Consider the following 24,742-nt stretch of genomic DNA (forward strand, 5'->3'; position numbering starts at 1 on the left):
ATCCCGCCCGCCCCCAGGGGGCGCTGTGCCCCCCCCCGTATCCCGCCCGTCCCCAGGGGGCGCTGTGCCCCCCCGTATCCCGCCCAGCCCCAGGGGGCGCTGTGCCCCCCCCGTATCCCGCCCGTCCCCAGGGGGCGCTGTGCCCCCCCGTATCCCGCCTGCCCCAGGGGGCGCTGTGCCCCCCCCGTATCCCGCCCGTCCCCAGGGGGCGCTGTGCCCCCCCGTATCCCGCCCGTCCCCAGGGGGCGCTGTGCCCCCCCCCGTATCCCGCCCGTCCCCAGGGGGCGCTGTGCCCCCCCCCGTATCCCGCCCGTCCCCAGGGGGCGCTGTGCCCCCCCTGTATCCCGCCCGTCCCCAGGGGGCGCTGTGCCCCCCCCGTATCCCGCCCGCCCCCAGGGGGCGCTGTGCCCCCCCGTATCCCGCCCGCCCCCAGGGGGCGCTGTGCCCCCCCCGTATCCCGCCCGTCCCCAGGGGGCGCTGTGCCCCCCCCGTATCCCGCCCGTCCCCAGGGGGCGCTGTGCCCCCCCCGTATCCCGCCCGCCCCCAGGGGGCGCTGTGCCCCCCCCGTATCCCGCCCGCCCCCAGGGGGCGCTGTGCCCCCCCCGTATCCCGCCCGTCCCCAGGGGGCGCTGTGCCCCCCCGTATCCCGCCCGCCCCCAGGGGGCGCTGTGCCCCCCCCCGTATCCCGCCCGCCCCCAGGGGGCGCTGTGCCCCCCCCCGTATCCCGCCCGCCCCCAGGGGGCGCTGTGCCCCTCCCTGCCGCAAGGCATGCTGGGATAGGGTAGTCTCGGGTCACGCTAGGAGGGGCGAGGAAGTAGAACGCACGCGGGGCAGGCTGGGACGGGGGGGCTTAGAACGCGCGCGGCGCACGCCGGGAGCGGGGGCTTAGAATGCGCGCGGGGCACGCCGGGAGGGGGGGGGTTAGAATGCGCGCGGGGCACGCCGGGAGGGGTTAGAACGCGCGCGGAGCACGCCGGGAGGGGGGGGGTTAGAACGCGCGCGGGGCAGGCCGGGAGGGGGGTTAGAACGCCCGCGGGGCACGCCGGGAGGGGGGTTAGAACGCGCGCGGGGCACGCCGGGAGGGGGGGGGGGTTAGAACGCGCGCGGGGCACGCCGGGAGGGGGGGGGGTTAGAACGCGCGCGGGGCACGCCGGGAGGGGGGGGGTTAGAACGCGCGCGGGGCACGCCGGGAGGGGGGGGGTAGAACGCGCGCGGGGCACGCCGGGATAGCGCGGCCGCTCGCTCTCGCCCCCACGTGCGGGCCATGGCGCCGCCGCCCCGAGGCGCTGGCGATGGGCGCAGGCGGGGCGGGGCCGGGCCGGAGGCGGCGGGGCGGGGGGCGCGGCCGCAGCTGGACCCCGCCGCCGCCAGCTACTTCCGCCGGGCCGCCGCCAGCCTGCGGGCAGGGCTCGGGCCGGGCGAGGAGCGCGGTGAGCGGGGGGGGGGGTGGGGTGCGGGGGGGCTGTGTGGGGGGAGGGGCTGGGTGCGGGGGGGCTGTCGGAGGGGGGAGGGGCTGGGTGCGGGGGGGGGTGTGAGGGGGAGGGGCTGGGTGCGGGGGAGGGCTGTGGAGGGGGGGAGGGGCTGGGTGCGGGGGGGGGCTGCCGGAGGGGGGAGGGGCTGGGTGCGGGGGGGCTGTCGGAGGGGGGAGGGGCTGGGTGCGGGGGGGGGCTGCCGGAGGGGGGAGGGGCTGGGTGCGGGGGGGCTGTCGGAGGGGGGAGGGGCTGGGTGCGGGGGGGGGCTGCCGGAGGGGGGAGGGGCTGGGTGCGGGGGGGCTGTCGGAGGGGGGAGGGGCTGGGTGCGGGGGGGGGGGCTGCCGGAGGGGGGAGGGGCTGGGTGCGGGGGGGGGGGGGCTGTGTGAGGGGGGAGGGGCTGGGTGCGGGAGGGCTGTCGGAGGGGGAGGGGCTGGGTGCGGGGGGGCTGTCGGAGGGGGGAGGGGCTGGGTGCTGGGGGGGCTGTCGGAGGGGGAGGGGCTGGGTGCGGGGGGGCTGTGTGAGGGGGAGGGGCTGGGTGCGGGGAGGGCTGTCGGAGGGGGGAGGGGCTGGGTGCGGGGGGGGCTGTCGGAGGGGGGGAGGGGCTGGGTGCTGGGGGGGGGGCTGTCGGAGGGGGGGGGGAGGGGCTGGGTGCGGGGGGGGCTGTCGGAGGGGGAGGGGCTGGGTGCGGGGGGGCTGTCGGGGGGGGGGGCTGGGTGCGGGGGGGGCTGTCGGAGGGGGGGAGGGGCTGGGTGCGGGGGGGGCTGTCGGAGGGGGGAGGGGCTGGGTGCGGGGGGGGCTGTCGGAGGGGGAGGGGCTGTCGGGAGGGGGAGGGGCTGGGTGGGGGGGGCTGTGTGTGGGGGGAGGGGCTGGGTGCGGGGGGGCTGTGTGAGGGGGGAGGGGCTGGGTGCGGGGGGGCTGTCGGAGGGGGAGGGGCTGGGTGCGGGGGGGCTGCCTGAGGGGGGAGGGGCTGGGTGCGGGGGGGCTGTCGGAGGGGGGAGGGGCTGGGTGCGGGGGGGGCTGTCGGAGTGGGGAGGGGCTGGGTGCGGGGGGGCTGTCGGAGGGGGGAGGGGCTGGGTGCGGGGGGCTGTCTGAGGGGGGAGGGGCTGGGTGCGGGGGGGGCTGTCGGAGGGGGGAGGGGCTGGGTGCGGGGGGGGCTGTCGGAGGGGGGAGGGGCTGGGTGGCGGGGGGGCTGTGTGAGGGGGAGGGGCTGGGTGCGGGAGGGCTGTCGGAGGGGGGAGGGGCTGGGTGGGGGGGCTGTCGGAGGGGGGAGGGGCTGGGTGCGGGGGGGGCTGTCGGAGGGGGGAGGGGCTGGGTGCGGGGGGGCTGCGGAGGGGGGGGGGCTGGGTGCGGGGGGGCTGCCTGAGGGGGGAGGGGCTGGGTGCGGGGGGGGCTGTCGGAGGGGGGAGGGGCTGGGTGCTGGGGGGGCTGTCGGAGGGGGGTGCAGGAGGCGGGGGGGCTGCTTGCACGAGCCGCTGTCCGTCGCTCACTGTGTCCCCCCCCCCCCCAGGTCTGTTCGCCGCCAACGTGCTGGAGGAGGCCGTGGGCTCGGCCCTGCCCCTGGCCCTGGACCCCTCCGGCTCCCGGCTGCTCCAGGCCCTGCTGCCCGAGGCCTCGGCCGCCCAGCTGACCCGGCTCCTCCCCGCCCTGCTGCCCGCCCTGCGCCTGGCCGCCTGTCACCCCTGCGGGGCCCACGTGCTGGAGGCCGCCCTGCTCCGGGCCCCCCGCCTGCTGGGGGAGGAGGAGGAGGAGGCTGGGACGCTGGAGGGGCTGGTGCTGCAGCTGGGAGGGGCGGTGAGGGAGGATCTGGGGGCCTTCGCCCGGGACCCCCACGCCAGCTTTGTGGTGAGGACCCTGCTGCAGGTGCTGGGGGGGGCCCGGGTCGGCGCTGACGCAGGCAGGGGGCTCTCGGGGCCCGGTGAGTACGGATCAGGGCCGGTGCCACTATGGGGGGGCGGGGGAATGGGGGGGCCCTAGATGGGGGGGCCTGGGTGAGGTGGGAAACGAGGGGGCAGAAACTGGAAGGAGTTGGGGAGGACTGAAGGGGAAGGGGCGCATTGTGATGGGGGGGGGCTGAGGGTCATCCCAGCAGTAGGAAGAATGGGGAACTGTCCCCCCCATCTTGAACTTTTTATTGAATCTATTCTCTGCACATCCAGTGGCCATGAGTTCCACAGGTTAACAGCTCATGGTATCGCCCCTTCGCTGCCTGATGTCCCCTTCCATCCCATCTTGCTCCCCTAGGGCGCCCGGCTGCCCCCAAAAAACAGGCGGAAGCGGAGAGCCAGGGGCCAACGGACTTTGAGGTCCCGGACTCGTTCCAGGCCCTCCTGCGGGAGTTCATTGCTGCTTTCCAGGAGAACATGGCGGGTGAGCCAACCCACGGGGCCCCCCCTTACAGCCGGCACTCCTGCCCTGCTCCCCACAGCACCCACCGTGGCCCCCCAACTCACCCCGTCCATGTCCCTCCCCCCTCCAGAGTTCATCACCCACAAAGTCGCCAGCCTCTGCCTGCAGGTGGCGCTGGAGGTTTTGCACAGGAAGCTGCCGGACACCTGCGCCGAGCTGTGCAGCTCCGTGATTGGCTACCTGAGCTCCCGGAACCCTGCCGCGGGATCCAGGTCAGCCTCCTGATTGGCTGTGGGCCAGGAGGGCTCTGATTGGCTGTGGGGAGGCTGGGTGTGTGGGCTGGTTCTGTGGATTCGTTCTACGGTCTATGGGGGGGGCAAGTCGATTGCGATTGGCTGCGGAGTGAGCGCCTGTATTCTGATTGGCTGTGGGCTAGGAGGGCTCTGATTGGCTGTGGGGAGGCTGGTCGATTGCGATTGGCTGTGGGCTAGGAGGTTTGCGATTGGCTGCGGAGTGAGCGGCTGTATTCTGATTGGCTGTGAGGTGTGCAGGGGGCATGTTCATTGGGCCAGGCCGGTGCTGCCTGATTGGCTAACGCCCCTCGCTCCCGGCAGCCCCCTGCTGGTGTTCCTGAAGGACCCGACGAGCAGCCGGGTGCTGGACAAGGTGCTGGAGGTGTCGGAGCGGCGGGTGCTGCGGGCCCTCTACCGCCAGCACTTCCGGGGACAGCTGCGGGCCCTGGCGGGCCATGGCGTGGCCAACTTCACCCTCCAGCGCCTCATCGGGGCCGCGTCCCCCAAGCTGGTCAGTGGGGCCGGGCGGGGGGTGGGCTACAGTGTTAGGGGAAACTGAGGCACGCCCCAGGACAGTAGCATTCACCTGTAACGTAACCACCTTGCACCGGGATGAATGGGGGGGGCCCTATGGAGGGAGGTTGGAGCCGGCGGGGGGAGGAGCCTGTGGCAGGGGCTTGGCCACACCCCCTTACACCTCCTTGGTCCCCTCGCAGCTGGGGAAGGTCCTGGCAGAGCTGGGCCCGGGACTGGAGGAAGTGCTGGCCCAGGGCCACGCGGGCGTGGCCACGGCGCTGCTGGGAGCCTGCCGGCGGTGTGGGGCCAGCCAGCGGGAGGCGTTACAGCTGCTTATGGAGGTGAGTGGCCACTTGCCTCCTCCCCTATCAACCTCCCCCCCCCCCCTTTCCTGGCTCTCACGTTGGGCTCCCCCCCCTTTCTGCCCACAGGCCTTCCACTGCTGGGAGCCCCCTGCCCGGCGGGGGGCCTGCGTCCCCCTCTTCGCCTCCCTGCTGCCCTACGAGGTGTACTATGCCACGGGGCAGGAGCAGGAGGTGCAGCCCCCCCCAGTAGAGCAGGTGAGTACGGGGGATGGGGGGTCCCATTGGGGCAGGACTCCGCTGAGGAAGTGGGGAGGCCTGGGAGGGGGTGGATTACTGCTGGAGCAGTGACAGGAAGGTGGGGGCCGGTGGGGATCCCATCCCTCTCTTACCCCTCCTGCTGTGTCTCTCTCAGCCCGATTCCCCGCCTGCCCTGGCCTCGGTTTCCCTCCACGGCTCCCTGCTGCTCCAGCACCTGCTGCACTTCGCCGACCCCTCCCCCGTGCTGCGCAGCCTGGCCGCCCTCCCCTTCCGCGACCTAGTCACCTTGGCCTGCAGCCCGGCCGGCAGCCACGTGTACGACGCCCTCCTGGCCAGCCCCTCCGTGCCCCGCAAGTCTAGGCGCAAGGTGCTGGGCAGGCTGCAGGTGAGTGTGGGGGCCGGGGGAGGGGGGCACTGCTGCGGGGAAGCCCGCAGCCCCCGGGGCGGGTCTGATCCTCCTCTCGTTCTCAGGGTCACTACGGGACTCTGGCTTGCAGCAAACACGGCAGCAGGGTCCTAGACGCCATCTGGAGCCGGGCCACGCTGCCGGCCAAGAGGCAGATCGCCCAGGAGCTGGGTAAGTGCCCCTCCCTCCCCCAGTTCCAGCTCTCGCTTCACCCTGCCCCTGGCTTCCTGGCTCAGGCCAGCCCCTTCTAACCCACCGGATTGGATACGGGATCCTCGGTCGCCTCCTGTCCCGAACGGGGCTGTTCCTGTGGGCGGTGGAAAGCCACCATGCCCCACCACTGAAGTGGCTGCATTTCAGCCCCAGGGCGAGGGGGCCCTGTATAAAGGCGTCCCCCTCCCACCTCAAGGTGGCCGCATCTCTGACCCGGGTCCTTCTGTCCCCCCAGCCGAGCAGGAGCCGACGCTGCGTAATGACCCCTTTGGCCACCACCTGGTGCGGAACTTCGCCCTGACCCATTTCCTCAAGCGCCGGCGAGACTGGGACCGGCACCAGGAGGCGGAGACCAAGCGCAGGGAGCTGTTCGCTGAGATTCTGGAGGACTGAATCCTGGGGGCAGCGGTGGGATTGCGGGCCCAGGAGAGAGCCACTTTCCAGTGCTGGCAACATCTGTGTCCAACCATAGAGACCTGGAGGACTGAATGCCAGAGTGGGCACTGGTTACATCTGTGTCCAACCATAGAGACCTGGAGGACTGAATGCCAGAGTGGGTGGTGCCCACATGTGTATCTAACCATAGAGACCTGGAGGACTGAATGCCAGAGTGGGTGCTGCCCACATGTGTATCTAACCATAGAGACCTGGAGGACTGAATGCCAGAGTGGGTGCTGCCCACATGTGCATCTAACCATAGAGATCTTGGAGGACTGAATGCCAGAGTGGGTGCTGGCTCTCTCTGTGTCCACCCATAGAGATCTGGAGGACTGAATGCTAGAGTGGGTGCTGCCCACATTTGCTTCTCACCATAGAGACGTTGGCGCACTGGGTACTGTGGGGTTTTAATGCCCCTGTTAGTGCCTAACCATAGAGACTATGGAGGACTGAATACCAGAGGGGAGACTCTTGAGTGTCTTTACAGATCCTAACCATAGAGATGTTGGAGGACTGAGGCTGGGGAGGTGCTGGTGTCTATTGGGCTCCTCACCTTGCCTGCTGGGTTGGGAACCATAGAGTCCCCGGAGGATTGACCCCCTAGTAGGGGCCGCTCTGGACTCTCTTTCTCCCTCTTGTCTGCTCCCAGCTGCGTGGAGCTGGTGCCCACCCTGGTTTTCTATAAAGGTTTCTATTTCTCTACGTGCTCTGCTGTGTATGGTGGGAGGGGGCCGTTAGCCAGTGGGGGAGGGGTCTGATGCCCCAGCCAGCCCCCTTAGCTCTCCCCCTGCCCCGGTAAAGGGAGAGGATCCAGACATGGATTTAAATAGCCGTTTAATTGGAGTAGCAGCAGTGTCACGGGTGCCTTGGGGTTGCCGGGGGGCGGGGCCAGGGCTTCAGTCTTCATAGGGGCAGAGCCGGGAGGGCTGGTGCCAGGTCTCCGCCCCCTCCAGGAGCCGCCGGATGTAATTGGAGGCGCCGAGCAGCAGCTGCCCCATGCCGTGCAGCAGGGCCGAGGCCACCCGCAGCACCTCCCTGCGGGGCGAGAAGGGGGTGAGCCAGGGGGCTGTGCCCTGGGGCGCCCTGCTGGGGGGGCAGGGTGCCAGGGGCCCTGCGGGGGAAGGGGGGCTGCGACCCACCTCAGCACCTTCTTGGGCCCCAGGCACTGGAAGTCGCAGCCCATGGAGTAGAGGCCGTAGAACGTGGCCTTCACGTTGAGGCTGCCGAAGAGGTCGCGGGGGCCCAGCTTGTAGACGTCGAAGGTGATGCGGGCGATGTCCTGGCCCCGGCGCTCCCGCAGGGGCCCGTAGGCCCGGGCCCCGCCCTGCGGCACAGCGAGGTCAGGGGGCGGGGGACTGCCATTAGCCCCGCCCCTGGGGAGTGATGTCACTCTGAGCTGTGGCCCCGCCCTGTGCAAGGGTGATGTCGCCCCGTGGAATGATGTCATCTCATTAGCTCCGCCCTTAGTCTAGTGATCTCATCACCTGAGCTGTGGCCCCACCCTTTGGAATAATCTCACCCCATTAGCCCTGCCCTCCGTCAGCCCCTCCCCCAAATAGTGATGTCACCCTGAGCTGTGGCTCTGCCCTTTGGAGTGGTGATGTCACCATTAGCCCCGCCCCTGGGGAGTGATGTCACCCAAGTGGAGGCCCCACCCTTTGGAATGATCTCACCCCATTAGCCCTGTCCTGGGGGAGTGATGTCACCCTATTAGCCCCTCCCCTGAATAGTGATGTCACCCCAAGCTGAGGCTCCGCCCTTGGAGTAGTGACCTCACCCACCGAGCCCCGCCCCTTGGAAGGGTGAGTGATGTCAGGGCCGTCAGCTGTAGCCCCGCCCCTTTACTCCCTCTCCAACTCCACTTCCCGTCACTCCCTCTGTGGGGCTTCCCCTTCCTCCGCCGTGGGGCTGCCCACCCCCCTTAGCTGCCTCTAGGGTGCTTCTGGAAGGGGGGCGGTCCCCAGGATGCCGAGCGGGGGAGGGCCTCATGTCGGGGGGGTGTGTGGGGGGTATGAAGGAGTCTCCCCCTAGAAGTGGGGGGAGGGAGCATTGGAGGTCTCCAAAGGGGGCTGAGGGCGAGGGACTGGCCACAGGGACACTCCTAGGGGGGTGGGGGAAGGGTTAGACTCCACAGCTCCCCCCACCCTCTGCGTTAAAGGGGAAACTGAGGCACAGCTGGTGCTGGAACAGGAATCCTGGCTCCCAGCCGCCCTGCTCTTACCTCTAGACCCCCACCCCCATCTGAGCGGCCAAGGGGCAGGGTGTCCCCTGGGGGGCGGAGCCTCCTCACAAGGGGCAGGGTGTCCCCCAGGGGGCGGAGCCTCCTGGCCAGGGTCCTGCAGGGGCTGGGGGGCTCTGGGGCAGGATTGGGGGTGTCTCCCTGCAGGGGTGGGGGCTCTGGTGGGGCAGTGGGGGGATGGGAGATGTCTGAGGGTGACTCCCTGCAGGGGCAGTGGGGGGTTGGGGGTCACTCACCCGCGGGGGGCTCCATTTCTGCCCGGGGCCCAGCAGCATGAGGGCCGTGTCGGGGGGCAGCGTCTGGAAAAAGGTCTCGCTCTCCAGGCTCGTCCCGTCCTCCTCCAGCACCAGCCGCACCAGCCCCCCCAGCAGCAGCGCCTCTGTGGCCTGTGGGGCAGAGGAGGGAGGGGCCAGCCCCCCCCAGAGTATGGAGTGAGGGAGCAGCCTGTGGGGGGGGGCAGAGGGAAGGGTGCTGTGGGGGCAGCAATCGGGTGGGGAGCAGGGCGGGGGTGGTGTGGGGTGAGGGAGCTGTGGGGGAACAGTGAGGGGGCAGTGTGGGGCACGGAGGGGAGGGAGCAGTGGGGGGCAGTGTGGGGTGGGGTGCAGGCAGCAGGTGACACCAGGTGCTGTGGGGGGAGCAGGATGGAGACGGAGGGCGCCCATTGGGGACAGCGGGGTGCAGGGAGCTGAGGTGGGGGGCACAGGGGGTGCCGGGGAGCATGGTGCGGTGGGGGGTTGAGGGCAGGGGGGGGGGGGCTGAGGGGCATGAGGCAGTGAGGTGAGGGACACAGGGTGCCAGGGGAGCAGGGTGCGGTGGGGGGCTGAGGGCCGGAGGGGCTGAGGGACATGGGGCAGTGAGGCTGGGGGGCAGGGCAGTGAGGGGTGGGGGGCCGGGGAGCACGGTGCGGTGGGGGGTTGAGGGGTGGGGGGTGGGGGGCATGGGGGGGGGAGGGGGGGGCAGGAGGTGTGGGGGCGCAGGAGGTGGGGGGGGGGGCAGGGGAGCAGGGTGCGGTGGGGGGCTGAGGGGCATGGGGCAGTGAGGTGGGGGGCACAGGGGGTGCGGGGGGGGCGGGGTGCGGCAGGGGGCTGCGGCGGGGGGGGGCAGAGGCAGGGAGGGGTGGGGGGCAGGAGTGAGGGGGGCAGGAGGTGGGGGGCTGGGGCAGTGAGGGGGGGGGGCGGGGGGGAGGCAGTGGGGGGGGCAGGAGGCAGTGAGGGGGGGGGGCAGGGGGTGCGTGGGGGGGGGCTGGGGCAGTGAGGGGGGGCAGCGTGGGGGGGGGGGGCAGCGTGGGGGGCTGGGGCAGTGAGGGGGGGCAGCGTGGGGGGCTGGGGCAGGGGGGGGGGGGTCTCACCTTGGCCAGCAGCTCCTGCAGGGTCCCGGCCGTGAGCCCGGTGCGGGCCGCCCGCCGGTGGTCGCACACGCGGAAGGGGCGCTGCGGGGGGGCGCGGGGGGCCCACACCCGACGGCTCAGCTCCGACCCGGCGCTGGACACCGACCTGGGGGGAGGGGGCATTATCCTGGGGTGCCTGGGGGAGCCAGGTGGGGGCCAGACCATGGCCACGGGGGGGGGCTGCCTGGGGATTGGGTCCCCTTGTTCTGTTTGGGGGGGCCCATCGGGGGGGGGACTCCTGGGGTGGGAGATACCATTTTCTGCAAGGGGAGGGGCTCAGGGCCGGGCGGGAGAGCCCACCCCTGCCAGGGAAAAGGGGGTGTCCTGTGGCCTGGGCAGGGCCCATTCTGGGGGGACACACCAAGTCAGGGAAGGGGGGCGTGGGGGTGCAATGGCCCATCCCTCGGGCAGAGACCCCCCTGCCCCCCGTGGGGGTCTGACCCACTCACTGCAGCAGGGCGGAGGGGGCCAGCGCGCTGACGTAGTCCATGGCGCCAGGGTCTGTCTGTCCGGCTCTGGGCTCCGTCCGTCCCTCCGCCGCCACCAGCCTGGACTCTGCTCCCCACGGTGCCGGGTGACACAAGCCGGGAGGGGACAAACTCCAAGGTCCCTGGGCCCGGGGAGGGGGGGGAAGCGGGACAGGCAGTGACGGAGCCAGGGAGGCGGTAGAGCCGCTGTGCTCCGGGGCAGGGGAAACTGAGGCACAGCTGGGGCCGGAACAGAGGAGTCCTGGGTCCCCGCCCTCCCGCTCTAACCACTAGGCCCCGCTTTCCTTGCAGAGCTGGGAGAGAACCCAAGATTCCTGGCTCCCAGTCCCCCCTGCTCTAACTACTAGCCCCCACTGCCCTCCCCGAGCCAGGCAGAGAGCCCAGGAGTCCTGGCCTCCCCTTTCTAGAGTGGGAGCAGGTGTCCCCCAGTCCCGGCGCAGCCCCCCCCGCTGTGTCCCCCCCCCCCCCCCCATTAAGCCACGGAGGGAGCTGGTTGAATCACAGAAACATTTATTGGTGGCCCCCAGGCCGGCACGGTGGGTCTGTTCACACGAGGGGGGTGACTAACCCCCCTCCCCCAGCCAGGCGGGGGGGGGGGGGAACAAGCCGTTTGCACCCCCTTTTGTGGCGGTACGGACCTCCCCTCCCCCCACTCCAACCCTCAGAGCGAAACTCCTGGTCAGAGAGACCCCAGGAGTCCTGGCTCCCAGCCCCCCTGCTTTACCCACTGGCCCCCACTGCCGTCCAGAGCTGGGGAGAGACCCCAGGAATCCTGCCTCCCAGCCCCCCTGCTCTACCCACTGGCCCCCGCTGCCCTCCAGAGCTGGGGAGAGACCCCAGGAGTCCTGGCTCCCAGCCCCCTGCTCTACCCACTAGCCCCCACTGCCCTCCAGAGCTGGCAAGAGACCCCAGGAGTCCTGGCTCCCAGCCCCCTGCTCTACCCACTAGCCCCCACTGCCCTCCAGAGCTGGGAAGAGACCCCAGGAGTCCTGGCACCCAGGTCCCTGCTCTACCCACTGGCCCCTGCTGCCCTCCAGAGCCAGGGAGAGACCCCAGGAGTCCTGGCTCCCAGCCCCCTGCTCTTCCCACTAGAGGGCCCCGTCGGCAGCTGGTGGGGGGGTAGGGGGGGTCAGGGAGCGATGGCATTGTAGGGGTGCTCCGGGATGGCCGGGCGGTCCTCGCCCTGCCGGAAGGTGGAGCAGGAAACATTGAGCTTCACGTAGGTGGGGTCGCCGTCCTGGAGGGGGGAGAGGAGAGGGAGCGGTCATGCTGGGATGGGGGGGGGGAGCAGGGTAGGGTGGGGGTTAGGCAGGGTGTGCCATGGGGAAGGGAGGCATGGGGAGAGGGGTGCCATGGTGCTGGGGACCTCCCAGGGGGTGCTGTGGGCCAGGGGTGCCCTGGGGATGAGATGCCATGGGGCAGGGTGCCATGGAGAAGGGGGAGAGGGGTGCCATGGGACAGAGGGTGCCCTGGGGGAGGGATGCCATGAAGCAGGGCGCTATGGGGCAGGGGGAGGGATGCCATGGGGTGGGGGAGATGGTTGCTATGGGGCAGGGGCAGAGGGGTGCCATGGAGCAGCGTGCTATGGGGCAGGGGGAGGGATGCCATGGGGCGGGGGAGATGGTTGCTATGGGGCAGGGGCAGGGATGCCATAGGGTGGGCCGGGGGGGGGGGGACTCACCGGGAATTCAAACTCAGCCCCAGAGTCTGCGTCGTCTTCCTCCTTGTGGCCCTTGGGGGCCGCTCGCCCCAGCCGGGGCCCCTCCCCCTGAAGTTTGGGGAGCAGCCCCCAGTCCTGGGACACCTGGGGCCAGTCCCCCACCTTCTGCTGGAGACCTAACAATGGGGGGGAAGGTCAGAGCCAGCTCCCCATCCCCGTCTTGCCCCCCCCCCCGCCTCCCTGGCCAGCCTGCCCCCCCCCCAGTGGTCCCCCTCCGGGTGCAGTTCTCCGTCTCACCCCTAGGTGGCAGCATGGTGCCCCACGGACGCCGGGGGCGTGGCTGTCAGAAACCCCCCCTCTTAAAGGGGAAGTCGCTGGCGCCCCCTTGTGGGGGAGGGGCAGGCGTTACTCACCGATATGGACATTGTCAGCCGACCTGCAAGGGGGAAACACAAGGTCAGGGGTTGGGGGGCTACAGGCCTGCTCAGCCTGACCCCCCCCACCCTTCCAGCCCCCCGATATCCCTGCCCCCCTTCTGGTGCCCCCTGGCGATCAACCCCTGGGCACCCATAGCTGCCCCATGCCCCTGCATCCACTGACTCCCAGCCCCCCTTTTGGGCCCCATAGATTGACCCCCGGCAGCAGGAAGCCCCAGCCTGTCCCCCCCTTGCTCCCACTAACCACCCAGCCTAGCTTGCCACGTGCGGCTGTCGCCACTAGAGGGCGTGAGCCAGCCGGGTGGGAGGGGCATCAGCCCTTTGGGGGCGGGGCCAAGCAGGGCAGGCTCCGCCCCCCTGACCTACCCTCTCTTCATCTGGGACTGCCGCAGCTCCCGGCTCTTCCAGTAGGACCTGGAAGGGAAGGGGGAGGGGAGGGGAGGGGTGTCAGTAGGGGGCTGAGAGGGGTGGGGGGCTATGGGGATGGGATCGGGGGGGGGGGTTGGCTATAATTCCCAGGGGACGGCAAGGGGGTCGTGGGGGAAATCGGAACACTTTGCCCGACTGGTGTGGGGGAGTCGGGTTCCCTGTAAACTGGGTGATTGGGCGACCCCCAGGAGAGATTCAACCCCCCCCCCCGGCTGATTAGTAGGGCGCCCCAGCTGGCAGCCTGGGGTCCTCGGGGTGGTGCCCATCCCCCCAGGCCTCGGCGCACGGAACAAAATGTATCCCGCACACGGGTGGGAACGATGAGCCGGAAGGTGGCTGGAGGGGGATGGGGGGGACTTACGTGTCATGCTGGAGGTTGGCTGGGGGAGGAAGGGAAAGGGGCCGGATTAAAGCGAGAGTCCCCGCCCCCCGGACCTCCTCTCCCCCCCCACTGCGGTGCTCCCAAAGGGGGAGCCCCCCCACCCCTAGATGCCTGGAACCCACCCCCCCAGGACTTAATCCTGCAGGACCCCTGGGGGCTATGCTCTGTGCCCCCCCGGATGCCGGATTCCCCCCTAGCTCCTGGACTGAGAACTGGAGGACCCTGGGGGTGATGCCCTGTGTCCGTCCCCCCAGACATCTGGGTCCCATCCTCTCCAGGACTGAGAGCTGTGGGACCCTAGGAGAGGATACCCTGTGTTCCCCTCCCCCCCGGATGCCTGGGTCCCATCCCCCCGGGACTGAGAGCTGTGGGACCCTAGAAGGGGATACCCTGTGTTCCCCTCCCCCCCCCGGATGCCTGGGTCCCATCCCCCCGGGACTGAGAGCTGTGGGACCCTAGAAGGGGATACCCTGTGTTCCCCTCCCCCCCCCGGATGCCTGGGTCCCATCCCCCCGGGACTGAGAGCTGTGGGACCCTAGGAGGGGATACCCTGTGTTTCCCTCCCCCCCGGATGCCTGGGTCCCATCCCCCCAGGACTGAGAGCTGTGGGACCCCAGGAGGGGATACCCTGTGTTCCCCTCCCCCCCCCGGATGCCTGGGTCCCATCCCCCCCACCTCACGCACCTTCCTTCTTCCTCCGGTGGAGACAGACGATAAAGAACAGCACCAGGGCGAAGGCGGCCCCCCCGCACCCAGCCAGCAGGGGGATGGGCAGAGACCAGGCTGGAGAAAGCAGGGGAGGAGTCAACGGTGGGGGCGGGGTTTGCGGACCCCCTAGCTCCCCCAGATCCCAGCCAGGGCTGGGGCCACGTTGCCACCTCCCCTTTAAGGAGGCATTTTCTGCCTGCCAGATGCTCTGGGTGTGGGCCCCGCCCCTGGGGAGCACTGCCCCCTGGTGTCAGGATCCGGTACTGCTCCCAGGGGTGGCCGGGGCTGGGGGGGAGTTGGGTGTGTGGGGGGGGAGCAGAGACCTCACCTGCCACGGCGACGTTCACAGCCCGGCTCGGGAGGGACAGGATCCACCTCCCGCCCACGGGCTCCTCGTACCCGCAGGTGAAGTTCCCGCTGTTATTCGGCGCGGCCTGCGGGAAGCGGCGCTCGGGGCTGGCGCTGGGCTCCGGGGGGCTGAGCTTGGCCCCGTCCTGGTAGAAGTGGAACCTCCGCTGGGTGGTGTCCCCGGGGGCCCTGCAGGTGAGGAGCAGGGGGGACCCCTCGCTCACCATGCCGGACGGGGGGGCCACGCTCAGCTCCGGCGGGGGAGGGGGATCTGTGGGGAGCAGGGGAGGGGTCAGCAGGGCTGATGGGGGGCGAGGGGGCTCTAGCGTATGACGGGCACTGGGGGTTTTCCGTACCCGTCACTTCTAGTACCACCGACGGGCTGGGGGGTGACTGGAGGCGGCGCCCGTGGAGCTCTGTGCTGTACTCGCACCGGTAGCGCCCACGGGTGCTGGGTGTGACTGTCAGGTCATGCCAGGGCCCCAGCATCTCTGCACCCGGCTCCTCGTCTCTCTGCAGCCGGTGGGCCCGGGGCTCGTAGGGCCCAGCGGGGGTGACACACTCGGCCGTCACCGTCTCCCCCGTCACGTAGAGCGGGTGGGGCGGGATGAGCCGCAGGGACGGGGCGGCCGGCGCCGGGAACACGGGGATGGAGACGGGGTCGCTGGTGTGGGAGGGCACCGGCCTGTCCTGGATCCGCTGCTCGTAGGTGCAGGAGAACGACCGGGTGGCGTTTCCGGTGCCATCGGCTTGGAGATCCAGCTGCCACGTCGAGCTGTTTCCCTGCGGGTGTCTTAGCCACGTGCTGTTCTCGTAGAGCCCGTACTTCTCCGGGGAGGTCCCGGGAGGAGCCGAGCAGCGAATCTCCACCCTCTCCCCAGCCACGTAGGCTGGATAGTTGGGGGACAGGGACACCGAGGGCTTCGGGGGGTGGTCTGGGGAGGGAAGGAAAACTTGGCTTTTGGTGCAGCCTCTTAGTGTCCAACAGGGAGCACTGATGGACCCTGGTGACACCCCCATGGCTGTCAGATACCTCCCCTCCTGTTCCTCCTCTGCCATCCCTCCGCCCTCCTCACCCGCACTCCCCAGAGTTGGGGGCCGCTGAATGAGACCCCACGGAGCCAGCCAGCCCCCTGGGACCTACTCTGAACCCCGCTGGGAGTCGGGCTTCCGCATCTGCCCTGTTCCCCTCCAGACCTGCCCTGTGTTGGGCCTCAGCGGGGCAGGGAGATGGGGTGCAGAGGAGTAGGTGCAGGGGAATGGGGCACAGGGAAATTGGGTGTAGGATGATGGAGTTCAAGGAAGCAGGGGGACGGGGCACAGGGTTTTGGGGTGTCAGAGGCCAGGCCGAGCTCACCTGTCAGGGACACAGTGACAGGCCGGCTCTCCTCGGATGGCACCTCCCTGCCGGCGCGCCGTGCCCAGTACACACACACGTACAGCCCGGCCGTCCCCGGCCCAGCGCTGAGATCCAGCCGGATGCTCCCCGTCGGATCAGGGACCCCGGCGCCGATCAGCTCCCGTGGCTGCCTGTAGAATCTGTACCTGGCCACCTCCTGCCACGGGGGAGCGGAGCACCGGAGAGTCACCCGTTCCCCTGGGAGGAACACGGGGTGCCGGGGAGCCAGGGCGATTCGGGGGGCAGGGAGCGGCTCTGAGGCAGAGAAAATGGGGCAGGGGACAGGGGAAGAGACAGCTCAGCCTGTGACCCCCCAGCTCAGAGCCGGTGAGCCCCGAGAGGGGTCCCGCCCCCCAGTGGGTCTGTATCCCCCGTTCTCCTCCTGGAGCCCAGCCCCTGGGATGGACAACACCAGAGCTGGTACCATGGGGCAGCACCTGGGTAGACCACCCTTCAGTGTCCCTCCTGCCCCCCATTGGGGGGCTGCACCCAGAGGGGGTAACCGCCCAGTGTCCGGCCGCACCCACAGTCTCACCCTGCATCAGCGCCCCCTGCTGGTTGGCTCTGGGTCTGCCATGGGGCAGCAGGCGGAGGCTGGCAAGGGGTGAGTCCCACCTCTCCCCCCTCCGCCTCCCTGTGGGGCAGCCCCATCAGCGGCGTCTCACCCTCCTCACCCAGCACCGCCCTCCGCAGGGACATGCGCTCACCCAGCACCAGGATGTGGACGGGGCCGCTCAGCTGGGATGGGAGCTCCCGCCTTGCCTCCAGGAACCAGTACCTACAGCTGTACAGCCCGGAGTGGGTCAGGGCCAGGGGGGCCAGCTGAAGGGCACGGCTGATGCTGAGTGGGGCAGAGACGGGGGCCCAAGAGTCCAACCCCTCGTCGTGCCTCAGAAACTGGATCTGCAGCAGGTCGAGATCTCCGGGTGCCGAGCACGTCAGGGTGACCGAGTCGCCGGGGAGGTAGATGGGCTCGGCCGGGGACACCGAGAGCTGGGGGGCAGCTGGGGGCACTGGGGGACACGGGGAAAAGAGATGGAGGGACAAGGTGAGACCAGGGGAAGGCAAATTAGTAGGGACACACACACAGACACACACACAGCAATAGTAGGTTGTTCACTCTCTCTTCTAGACACTCACACATGCACACATAGACACTCACTCACCAACCCATACATGCACCCCCCCACACACACAGGCACACAGCAATAGTAGGTTGTTCGCTCTCTCTCTCACACACACAGACACACACATGCACACATAGACACACCCCCCACCTCCCCAGACACACATGCACCCCCGACTCACACGCAGGCACACAGCAATAGTAGGTTGTTCGCTCTCTCTCTCACGCACACAGACACACACATGCACACATAGACACACCCCCCCACCCCCCAGACACACATGCACCCCCGACTCACACGCAGGCACACAGCAATAGTAGGTTGTTCGCTCTCTCTCTCACGCACACAGACACACACATGCACACATAGACACACCCCCCCACCCCCCAGACACACATGCACCCCCGACTCACACGCAGGCACACAGCAATAGTAGGTTGTTCGCTCTCTCTCTCACGCACACAGACACACACATGCACACATAGACACACCCCCCCACCTCCCCAGACACACATGCACCCCCGACACACACACAGGCACACAGCAATAGTAGGTTGTTCGCTCTCTCTCTCATGCACACAGACACACACATGCACACATAGACACACCCCCACCCCCCCAGACACACATGCTCCCCCGACTCACACGCAGGCACACAGCAATAGTAGGTTGTTCGCGCTCTCTCACGCACACAGACACACACATGCACACATAGACACACACCCCCACCCCCCCAGACACACATGCTCCCCCGACTCACACGCAGGCACACAGCAATAATAGGTTGTTCGCTCTCTCTCACGCACACAGACACACACATGCACACATAGACACACACCCCCACCCCCCCAGACACACATGCTCCCCCGACTCACACGCAGGCACACAGCAATAATAGGTTGTTCGCTCTCTCTCACGCACACAGACACACACATGCACACATAGACACACACCCCCCCCCCCCAGACACACATGCACCCCCGACACACACGCAGGCACACAGCAATAGTAGGTTGTTTTCTCTCTCTCTCTCTCAGACACAGACCAGGGCGTACCCAGCTGGTAGGGTCACCCTCTCACCTCCCCCCCCCAATAACCCATTTCTCCTCCCCATGCGCCTGGCCCAGTCGGTGGTAAGGGCCGGAAGGTCCCGCCAGAGGGTCTCACCCAGCATGGAGATGGTGACAGCCCCGCTGTGGGGAGACAGGATCTCTCTCCCTGCGTCCTGCGTTCGGTACCGACAGGTGTAGGTCCCGGCGTGCTCCAGGCCCAGCGTGGGGAGGGGGAGCGTGGGGCGGCCGCCGGGTGCAGGCGGGGAGAGCTCCCCCCCATCCTTGAAGAACTGGGCTGTGGCCGGTGCGGGCGCCTTGGGGATCGAGCAGCGCAGCTTTACGGCCTCTCCCACCAGATAGACCGGGTGCGCCGGGGCGGCGGTGAGCTGAGGGGCCAGCAGGGCGGCTGGAAGAGACGGGGAGGCGTCCTTGGGGATTTGGGAGCCTCCAGCCCCCTGCGGAGACACGGCGCCCAGGGCCACGGCGCACAAGCCAACCGGAGTCTGCCCAGCTCAGGAGGCTTTGAGCTAAAAGAGGCAGAGTCCTCCCAGGCCCAGGCCGGAGATGCAGCCGGAGCTGGCGTGGGATGGAGGTTTCCTCACAGCGGCCGGGCCCTGGCGTGGCACGAGGGACCAAGGGAGGCTGGATGAACGGGGCTGGTAAGTTTCAGTGTCAGGTCCCCCGGTTTAACCCACCAGACCTGACTCCCCTCCCAGAGCTGGGGAGAGACCCCAGGAGTCCTGGCTCCCAGCGCCCCTGCTCTACCCACTAGCCCCCACTGCCCTCCAGAGCTGGGGAGAGACCCCAGGAGTCCTGGCTCCCAGCCCCCCTGCTCTACCCACTAGCCCCCACTGCCCTCCAGAGCTGGGGAGAGACCCCAGGAGTCCTGCCTCCCAGCCCCCCTGCTCTACCCACTAGCCCCCACTGCCCTCCAGAGCTGGGGAGAGACCCCAGGAGTCCTGGCTCCCAGCCCCCCTGCTCTACCCACTAGCCCCCACTGCCCTCCAGAGCTGGGGAGAGACCCCAGGAGTCCTGGCTCCCAGCCCCCCTGCTCTACCCACTAGCCCCCGCTGCCCTCCAGAGCTGGGGAGAGACCCCAGGAGTCCTGGCTCCCAGCCCCCCTGCTCTACCCACTAGCCCCCACTGCCCTCCAGAGCTGGGGAGAGACCCCAGGAGTCCTGGCTCCCAGCCCCCCTGCTCTACCCACTAGCCCCCACTGCCCTCCAGAGCTGGGGAGAGACCCCAGGAGTCCTGGCTCCCAGCCCCCCTGCTCTACCCACTAGCCCCCACTGCCCTCCAGAGCTGGGGAGAGACCCCAGGAGTCCTGGCTCCCAGCCCCCTTGCGCTAACCACTAGCCCCCACTGCCCTCCAGAGCTGGGGAGAGACCCCAGGAGTCCTGGCTCCCAGCCCCCTTGCTCTAACCACTAGTCCCCGCTCCCCGCGCAGAGCTGGGGAGAGAACCCAGGAGACCGGGTGCCGGGCCCTCCTGCTCTAACCACTCACCTCCACTGCCCTCCCAGAGCCAGGGGGAGAACCCAGGAGGCCTGGCTCCTGCCCCTCCCCGCTCTAACCACTGGCCCCCGCTCCTGCGCAGGGAGCTGAGCGGGTGCCACTGGCCCCGGCATGTCCTGGTGCCCGGGGGCAGAGTTCCCCGGTGCTCAGCCCTGGGGCTCACCGACAATGACGACGGGCGCGGCGGTGCTCTCCCTGGAGGGGATCTCCTGGCTGCCTTGCAGGACCCAGTAGATACAGCTGTACTCGCTGGGCTCTTCCATCACCGCTGGGAGCAGCTGGAAGGGCCCCGTGCTCTCCGTAGGCAGCTCCACGGGGGCCTGGCCCTGGGCTCTCTTGTAGAACCTGTATCCGGCCACCTCCTGGCCCTCGGGAGCCAGGCACTCCAAGGTGACCCGTTCGCCCCACACATAGACGGGGTACTGGGGGCTCAGAGAGAGCGTGGGGGCTGGCAGGGGCTCTGGAGCAAACAGGGAGAGAGATCAGTGACCCGCAAGAAGGGAGCCCAATGGGAAAAGGTGCTGACAACCTTCTTTCATGAGCAGGGAAACTGAGGCACGGAGTGGGCCAGCCAGCTGAGTGGAACGGGCAGGAAGAGAAGCCAGTAGACCTGACTCCCAACCCCTTTCCGGGCGCTAAGCTACAGGTAACCCCATTCCTCTCTGAGCACAAGGGAGAGGGCCCAAGTGTTCTGACCCCTCTCAACCTCCCCGATCTACCCACTAGCCCTCACTGCCCTCCCAGAGCCAGGGAGAGAACCCAGGAATTCTGGCTCCCAGCCCCCTGCGCTAACCACTAGCCTCTCCCCCCACCCTTATAGAGGAAGACAGAGAACCCAGGAGGCCTCTGTCTCAAATCCCCCTGCACCGACCACTAGCTCCCACTGCCCTCCTGTAGCTTGGAAGAGAACCCAGGAGTGCCTAGCCCCCAATCCACCCTGCTCTAACCCATAGCCCCCGCTGCCCTTCCAGTGCTTGGGAGAGACCCCCAGGGGGCCTACCCCACCCCCTCCCCTCTTGCTGCAAGTTCCAAACCCTGGTTCCCAGGCAGGATTAAGGTCTCATTTCCCTCACACGCCAGCCCTGCCCCTCAGAACAGCACGGCCCCCCCCGCCCTTGGCCCCAAGCACGGCAGCTGGGCCTGCTGCTGTGGTGGGATTGGAGCCCCAGATTCTGAGCCCCGTAACAGATCTGCCCTTCCCAGGGCCCCGAAGCATCTTGGGAGCCCCCCTAGCGCACCCCTGCCGACCCCAGCCCTGCTGGGACCCTCCCCCACCTCCTCCCTGCCCATCCCTCCAGGCGGCTTCATGCCCCAGGGAAGCGGCAGCGTCTCCACCTCCAGGGTCGATAGGCACCTCTGGAGAGCCAGGCCCCAAATGCCCCCCTGCCCCACCCCGAGCTCCCCTGCCCCATTGGCTGCAGAGGGGAGAGACCCGTAGGGCCTGTCTGTGGCCGGCAGCCCCAGGAGTCTGGTGCTGGGAAGGCCCCAGGCCTCCCCCCATCGGCCGCATGGCCTGGGGGCAGGAGTCTGAGCAGCTATTGCCTGCCCCCTTGAACCAGCCAGTGCACCCCCCCAATCAGAACACCCCCAAATCGCCAGGCACAGACCAGGGGTTGAGTCGGGAGCCTCGGACCACACCAGTCGGGGGAGGAGCTGCAGGCAGGCTGTGAGAAGGGAGACAAGAGGGGGTGAGTGCTCTGGGGGGCCCTGGGGAGATGTGGGGCAGGAGCGAGGGCTGTGGGGGAGAGAAACCCGGGTGGTGGATTTACAGTCACTCCTGGCAGGGCAGGGGGAGACCGAAAGGGAAAGAACCAGGCGACGGAGCCGGGGCTGGACCCGGAGGTGGGTCCATGGGTCAGGCCGGGGGGCTGGACCTCAGGGCCCCTGGTTCCCAGTCCCACAGATCTGGAGCCGCCCTGCCAGGCCAGGCCTTCCGGCACAGGGCAGCAGCTGGGTGAAAGCGACAGGATTCTGGTCAGTTTCACTCGGTGTCTTCCCAAACTGGGGGCCCACATCTCGGCCGGGGTCGGGCAGGACGGGGCCCGTTGCTCTAGGACCGTCCCTCTCCCGCCGCCCCCTCTGGCTCCGGGCCGCGGCTCCCTGCCGGCAGCACACAGAGCAAGGGGGAAACTGAGGCAGGGGCCGCCCCCTGCAAGGAATAAGCAGCCGGAAGTGGAGCCCGAAAAGGTCACCAGCCCCCTGCGCTCTGGGGAGGGGCGGCTGCGTGTGGGGCGCGGGGACAAGCCCCAGGGAAGGCGGGTACGAGGGTCTGTCTGTCTGGGACCGAACCTGCCAGAAACAGGCCCCGGGCCTGGTAACCGCCGAGGAAGCCAGGCGTCGGGGGTGGAGGGTGGGGAGGGGACGTGCCAGGGCAGGGCAGGGTGGGGGGCGAGGCAGGCCTGGGATCCGGGCCTGCCCCGGCGGAAGGTGAGTCATTTTGCAGCCCTCCCCGCCGCGTGCCCCTGTTCGGGGGATGGAAGCAGCGCGCGGCGCGCTGGCGGTGGGGGGAGGCAGAGCGGGGCCGGGCCGGGGTGGGGGAGCCCGCGACGCAGAGAGCGGATGAAAGTGGGCGAGAGGGGAAAAAGGCAGAGAGCAAAGAGAAGAACCGAGGCCAGGAGCGGAGGGGGGGAGGGGAAGAAGAGGAGGGGGAAGGAGGCAAAGAGGGTGCAGAGGAGATGGGGAAACTGAGGCAGGAGGTCACTCACCCAGCACAGGACAGAGGCCCCTCAGCTCCATCCTGGGTTGAGCCGGCCGAGGCCGGGAGCTGCACCCTCCACGCCCGGCCCTGCCTCTCTGCTGACAGCGGCCCGGGCCCCGGGGCCCTATGGGCGCTGCGAGAGGAAGTCCTGTCCTAGGGATGCAGTCACCGCCCCACCCAGTGCCGAGGTGTCGAGGGCTGTGGGCGTGGAGCCGGGCTGACCACAGCCTCATCTCGGGGGTTCCCAGCATGCCTTGCAGCTCTCCTCGGCTCGGGGCCCCAGAAGCAAGAAGCCAGGGGGTGGAGGGACTCTGTGTCCTCGAAATGCAGCCAGCTCTGGGGTGGGGCTGACAAGGAACAGCCACACAGAACGCTGCACAGGATGGTCAGCCGGGCCCCAGATGCAGCCAGCTCTGGGGTGGGGCTGATGAGGAACAGCCACACAGAACACCTCACGGGAAGGCTCAGCCAGGCCTCAGATGCAGCCAGCCCTGGGGTGGGGCTGATGAGGAACAGCCACACAGAACGCCTCACGGGAAGGCTCAGCCGGGCCTCAGATGCAGCCAGCTCTGGAGTGGGGCTGGCGGGGAACAGCCACACAGAACGCCTCATGGGAAGGCTCAGCTGGGCCTCAGATGCAGCCAGCCCTGGGGTGGGGCTGATGAGGAACAGCCACACAGAACGCCTCATGGGAAGGCTCAGCTGGGCCTCAGATGCAGCCAGCCCTGGGGTGGGGCTGATGAGGAACAGCCACACAGAACACCGCACGGGATGGCTCAACTGGGCCTCAGATGCAGCCAGCTCTGGGGTGGGGCTGATGAGGAACAGCCACACAGAACGCCTCACGGGAAGGCTCAGCCGGGCCTCAGATGCAGCCAGCCCTGGGGTGGGGCTGATGAGGAACAGCCACACAGAACGCCTCATGGGAAGGCTCAGCCGGGCCTCAGATGCAGCCAGCTCTGGAGTGGGGCTGGCGGGGAACAGCCACACAGAACACCGCACGGGATGGCTCAACTGGGCCTCAGATGCAGCCAGCCCTGGGGTGGGGCTGATGAAGAACAGCCACACAGAACGCCTCACGGGAAGGCTCAGCCGGGCCTCAGATGCAGCCAGCTCTGGAGTGGGGCTGGCGGGGAACAGCCACACAGAACGCCTCATGGGAAGGCTCAGCCGGGCCTCAGATGCAGCCAGCTCTGGGGTGGCTGGGGACACACCCAGTCCCGCTGTCCAGGGCCTCCTCATTCCGTCTCCTGGTGTCACGCTGGGAAACTGAGGCCAGCACTGACTCCCCTGCAGCACGACCCCCCAGGGCCTCCCCCCGAAGCGCAGGGCCGGGCTCACTCCACCCCCCCACTTCCTGCAGCGTTTCCAGGGGCTATTTTGGGCCAGGCCAGGGCCGGTTCCAGCCGGCCGTGGCCGAGTTGCAAGCCGTCCACAAACCACAGCTCAGCTGAGCCGGCTGCAGGCTCCCTGTGGCCTACAGCCCAGTCTAGGGGCTGCTGGCTCCGCCCCATCACAAGCCACGCCCCCAATCTCAGGCCACGCCCCCCGTGTCTCTGAACTTGGCCTCTATCAGACCCCCCCCACCCGCCGAGCTGGGACATGGAATCAGCCCTCATTGGGGCAACCAACAGCCCCCCACCCCCAGCGCACAGAGCCCCCGAGCCAGCCAGTCCCTGGCCTGGGGCAGGATCAGAACCGGCGCCTCCTAGAGGGCCGGTCCACGCGTGACGAGCCGCCGGCCTCCTCCCCAGCACCAGGCGCCTGCAGCCGGCTCAGCTGAGCTCTGTGGTCTGAGGTCGTCGTCTCGCAGCTTGGACACGGCTGAGTCTCTCTTCCAGCAGCAGCCACAGTCTCTCGGCTCGGCCTGGGGCCACGGCTCCTGGAAACGCTGCAGGAAGTGGGGAGTGGGGGGGGGCGTGAGCTGCGGGGAGAGGATCTGTGGGGTGGGGGTGTGTCATGTAGGGAGTGGGGGGGCTCACAAGGGGACCCAAGCATGGTGTCAAGGGGTGTAGATGGTTATCTGGAATGAGGGGGCCCGAGACAGCGGGATTGTGTGTGTGTCCCCTTCCGCCCCACCCCAGAGCTGGCTGCATCTCAGGCCCGGCTGAGCCTTCCCGTGTGGCGTTGTGTGTGGCCGTTCCCCTCCTATCCCACCCCAGAGCTGGCTGCATCTCAGGCCCGCTGAGCCTTCCTGTGTGGCGTTGTGTGTGGCCGTTCCCCTCCTATCCCACCCCAGAGCTGGCTGCATCTCAGGCCCGCTGAGCCTTCCTGTGTGGCGTTGTGTGTGGCTGTTCCCCTCCTATCCCACCCCAGAGCTGGCTGCATCTCAGGCCCGGCTGAGCCTTCCCGTGTGGCATTGTGTGTGGCTGTTCCCCTCCTATCCCAACCCAGAGCTGGCTGCATCTCAGGCCCGGCTGAGCCTTCCCGTGTGGCATTGTGTGTGGCTGTTCCCCTCCTGTCCCACCCCAGAGCTGGCTGCATCTCAGGCCCGGCTGAGCCTTCCCGTGTGGCGTTGTGTGTGGCTGTTCCCCTCCTGTCCCACCCCAGAGCTGGCTGCATCTCAGGCCCGGCTGAGCCTTCCCGTGTGGCATTGTGTGTGGCTGTTCCCCTCCTGTCCCACCCCAG

The 24,742-nt window shown here is 69.0% G+C and overlaps 3 protein-coding genes across 3 annotated transcripts; 1 reads left to right on the plus strand and 2 right to left on the minus strand.

Moving 5' to 3' along the window:
- Positions 1-1,175: 1,175 nt before the first annotated feature.
- NOP9 (NOP9 nucleolar protein) lies at positions 1,176-6,949 on the plus strand. Its single transcript, XM_089774113.1, has 10 exons — positions 1,176-1,430; positions 2,980-3,387; positions 3,714-3,839; positions 3,949-4,090; positions 4,433-4,622; positions 4,828-4,968; positions 5,059-5,187; positions 5,345-5,575; positions 5,662-5,767; positions 6,045-6,949. Exons 1-10 carry the CDS (start codon positions 1,265-1,267, stop codon positions 6,200-6,202), a joined length of 1,797 nt encoding a protein of 598 aa, XP_089630239.1. The 5' UTR covers positions 1,176-1,264; the 3' UTR covers positions 6,203-6,949.
- Positions 6,950-7,064: 115 nt separating this feature from the next.
- CIDEB (cell death inducing DFFA like effector b) lies at positions 7,065-10,685 on the minus strand. The gene is made up of 5 exons (XM_089774115.1): positions 10,323-10,685; positions 9,835-9,979; positions 8,723-8,872; positions 7,387-7,571; positions 7,065-7,282 (listed from the first exon to the last, which is right to left on the minus strand). The coding sequence occupies exons 1-5, from the start codon at positions 10,361-10,363 to the stop codon at positions 7,144-7,146; spliced, it is 660 nt and encodes a 219-aa protein (XP_089630241.1). The 5' UTR covers positions 10,364-10,685; the 3' UTR covers positions 7,065-7,143.
- Positions 10,686-10,854: 169 nt separating this feature from the next.
- LOC142821149 (Fc receptor-like protein 5) lies at positions 10,855-22,420 on the minus strand. The gene is made up of 14 exons (XM_089774112.1): positions 22,122-22,420; positions 21,024-21,080; positions 19,580-19,876; positions 18,019-18,309; positions 16,432-16,737; positions 15,683-15,979; positions 14,682-15,260; positions 14,306-14,596; positions 13,954-14,052; positions 13,249-13,267; positions 12,825-12,872; positions 12,435-12,457; positions 12,043-12,197; positions 10,855-11,598 (listed from the first exon to the last, which is right to left on the minus strand). Exons 1-14 carry the CDS (start codon positions 22,363-22,365, stop codon positions 11,491-11,493), a joined length of 2,814 nt encoding a protein of 937 aa, XP_089630238.1. The 5' UTR covers positions 22,366-22,420; the 3' UTR covers positions 10,855-11,490.
- Between the last annotated feature and the right edge of the window lie 2,322 nt (positions 22,421-24,742).

This window comes from Pelodiscus sinensis, chromosome 30 (genome assembly GCF_052426305.1).
Source record: "Pelodiscus sinensis isolate ZL-2025 chromosome 30, ASM5242630v1, whole genome shotgun sequence".
In the NCBI taxonomy this organism is placed as follows: Eukaryota; Metazoa; Chordata; order Testudines; family Trionychidae; genus Pelodiscus; species Pelodiscus sinensis.

What these genes read in the sequence shown, in the direction of transcription:
- NOP9 (XM_089774113.1), top strand. Translation starts at nt 1,265, where the DNA reads ATGGCGCCGCCGCCCCGAGGCGCTGGCGATGGGCGCAGGCGGGGCGGG. An exon ending in GGGCCGCGTCCCCCAAGCTG is followed by an intron (nt 4,623 to 4,827) that starts GTCAGTGGGGCC and finishes GTCCCCTCGCAG; the next exon opens with CTGGGGAAGGTCCTGGCAGA. An exon ending in CGTTACAGCTGCTTATGGAG is followed by an intron (nt 4,969 to 5,058) that starts GTGAGTGGCCAC and finishes TTCTGCCCACAG; the next exon opens with GCCTTCCACTGCTGGGAGCC.
- CIDEB (XM_089774115.1), bottom strand. Translation starts at nt 10,363, where the DNA reads ATGGACTACGTCAGCGCGCTGGCCCCCTCCGCCCTGCTGCA. An exon ending in GCCCCCTCCGCCCTGCTGCA is followed by an intron (nt 9,980 to 10,322) that starts GTGAGTGGGTCA and finishes CCCTCCCCCCAG; the next exon opens with GTCGGTGTCCAGCGCCGGGT. An exon ending in AGAAATGGAGCCCCCCGCGG is followed by an intron (nt 7,572 to 8,722) that starts GTGAGTGACCCC and finishes GCTGTGCCGCAG; the next exon opens with GGCGGGGCCCGGGCCTACGG.
- LOC142821149 (XM_089774112.1), bottom strand. Translation starts at nt 22,365, where the DNA reads ATGCTGGGAACCCCCGAGATGAGGCTGTGGTCAGCCCGGCTCCACGCC. An exon ending in CGCGCCCGTCGTCATTGTCG is followed by an intron (nt 18,310 to 19,579) that starts GTGAGCCCCAGG and finishes CGTCTCTTCCAG; the next exon opens with CCGCCCTGCTGGCCCCTCAG. An exon ending in TGTCACCATCTCCATGCTGG is followed by an intron (nt 16,738 to 18,018) that starts GTGAGACCCTCT and finishes CGTGTCCCCCAG; the next exon opens with TGCCCCCAGCTGCCCCCCAG.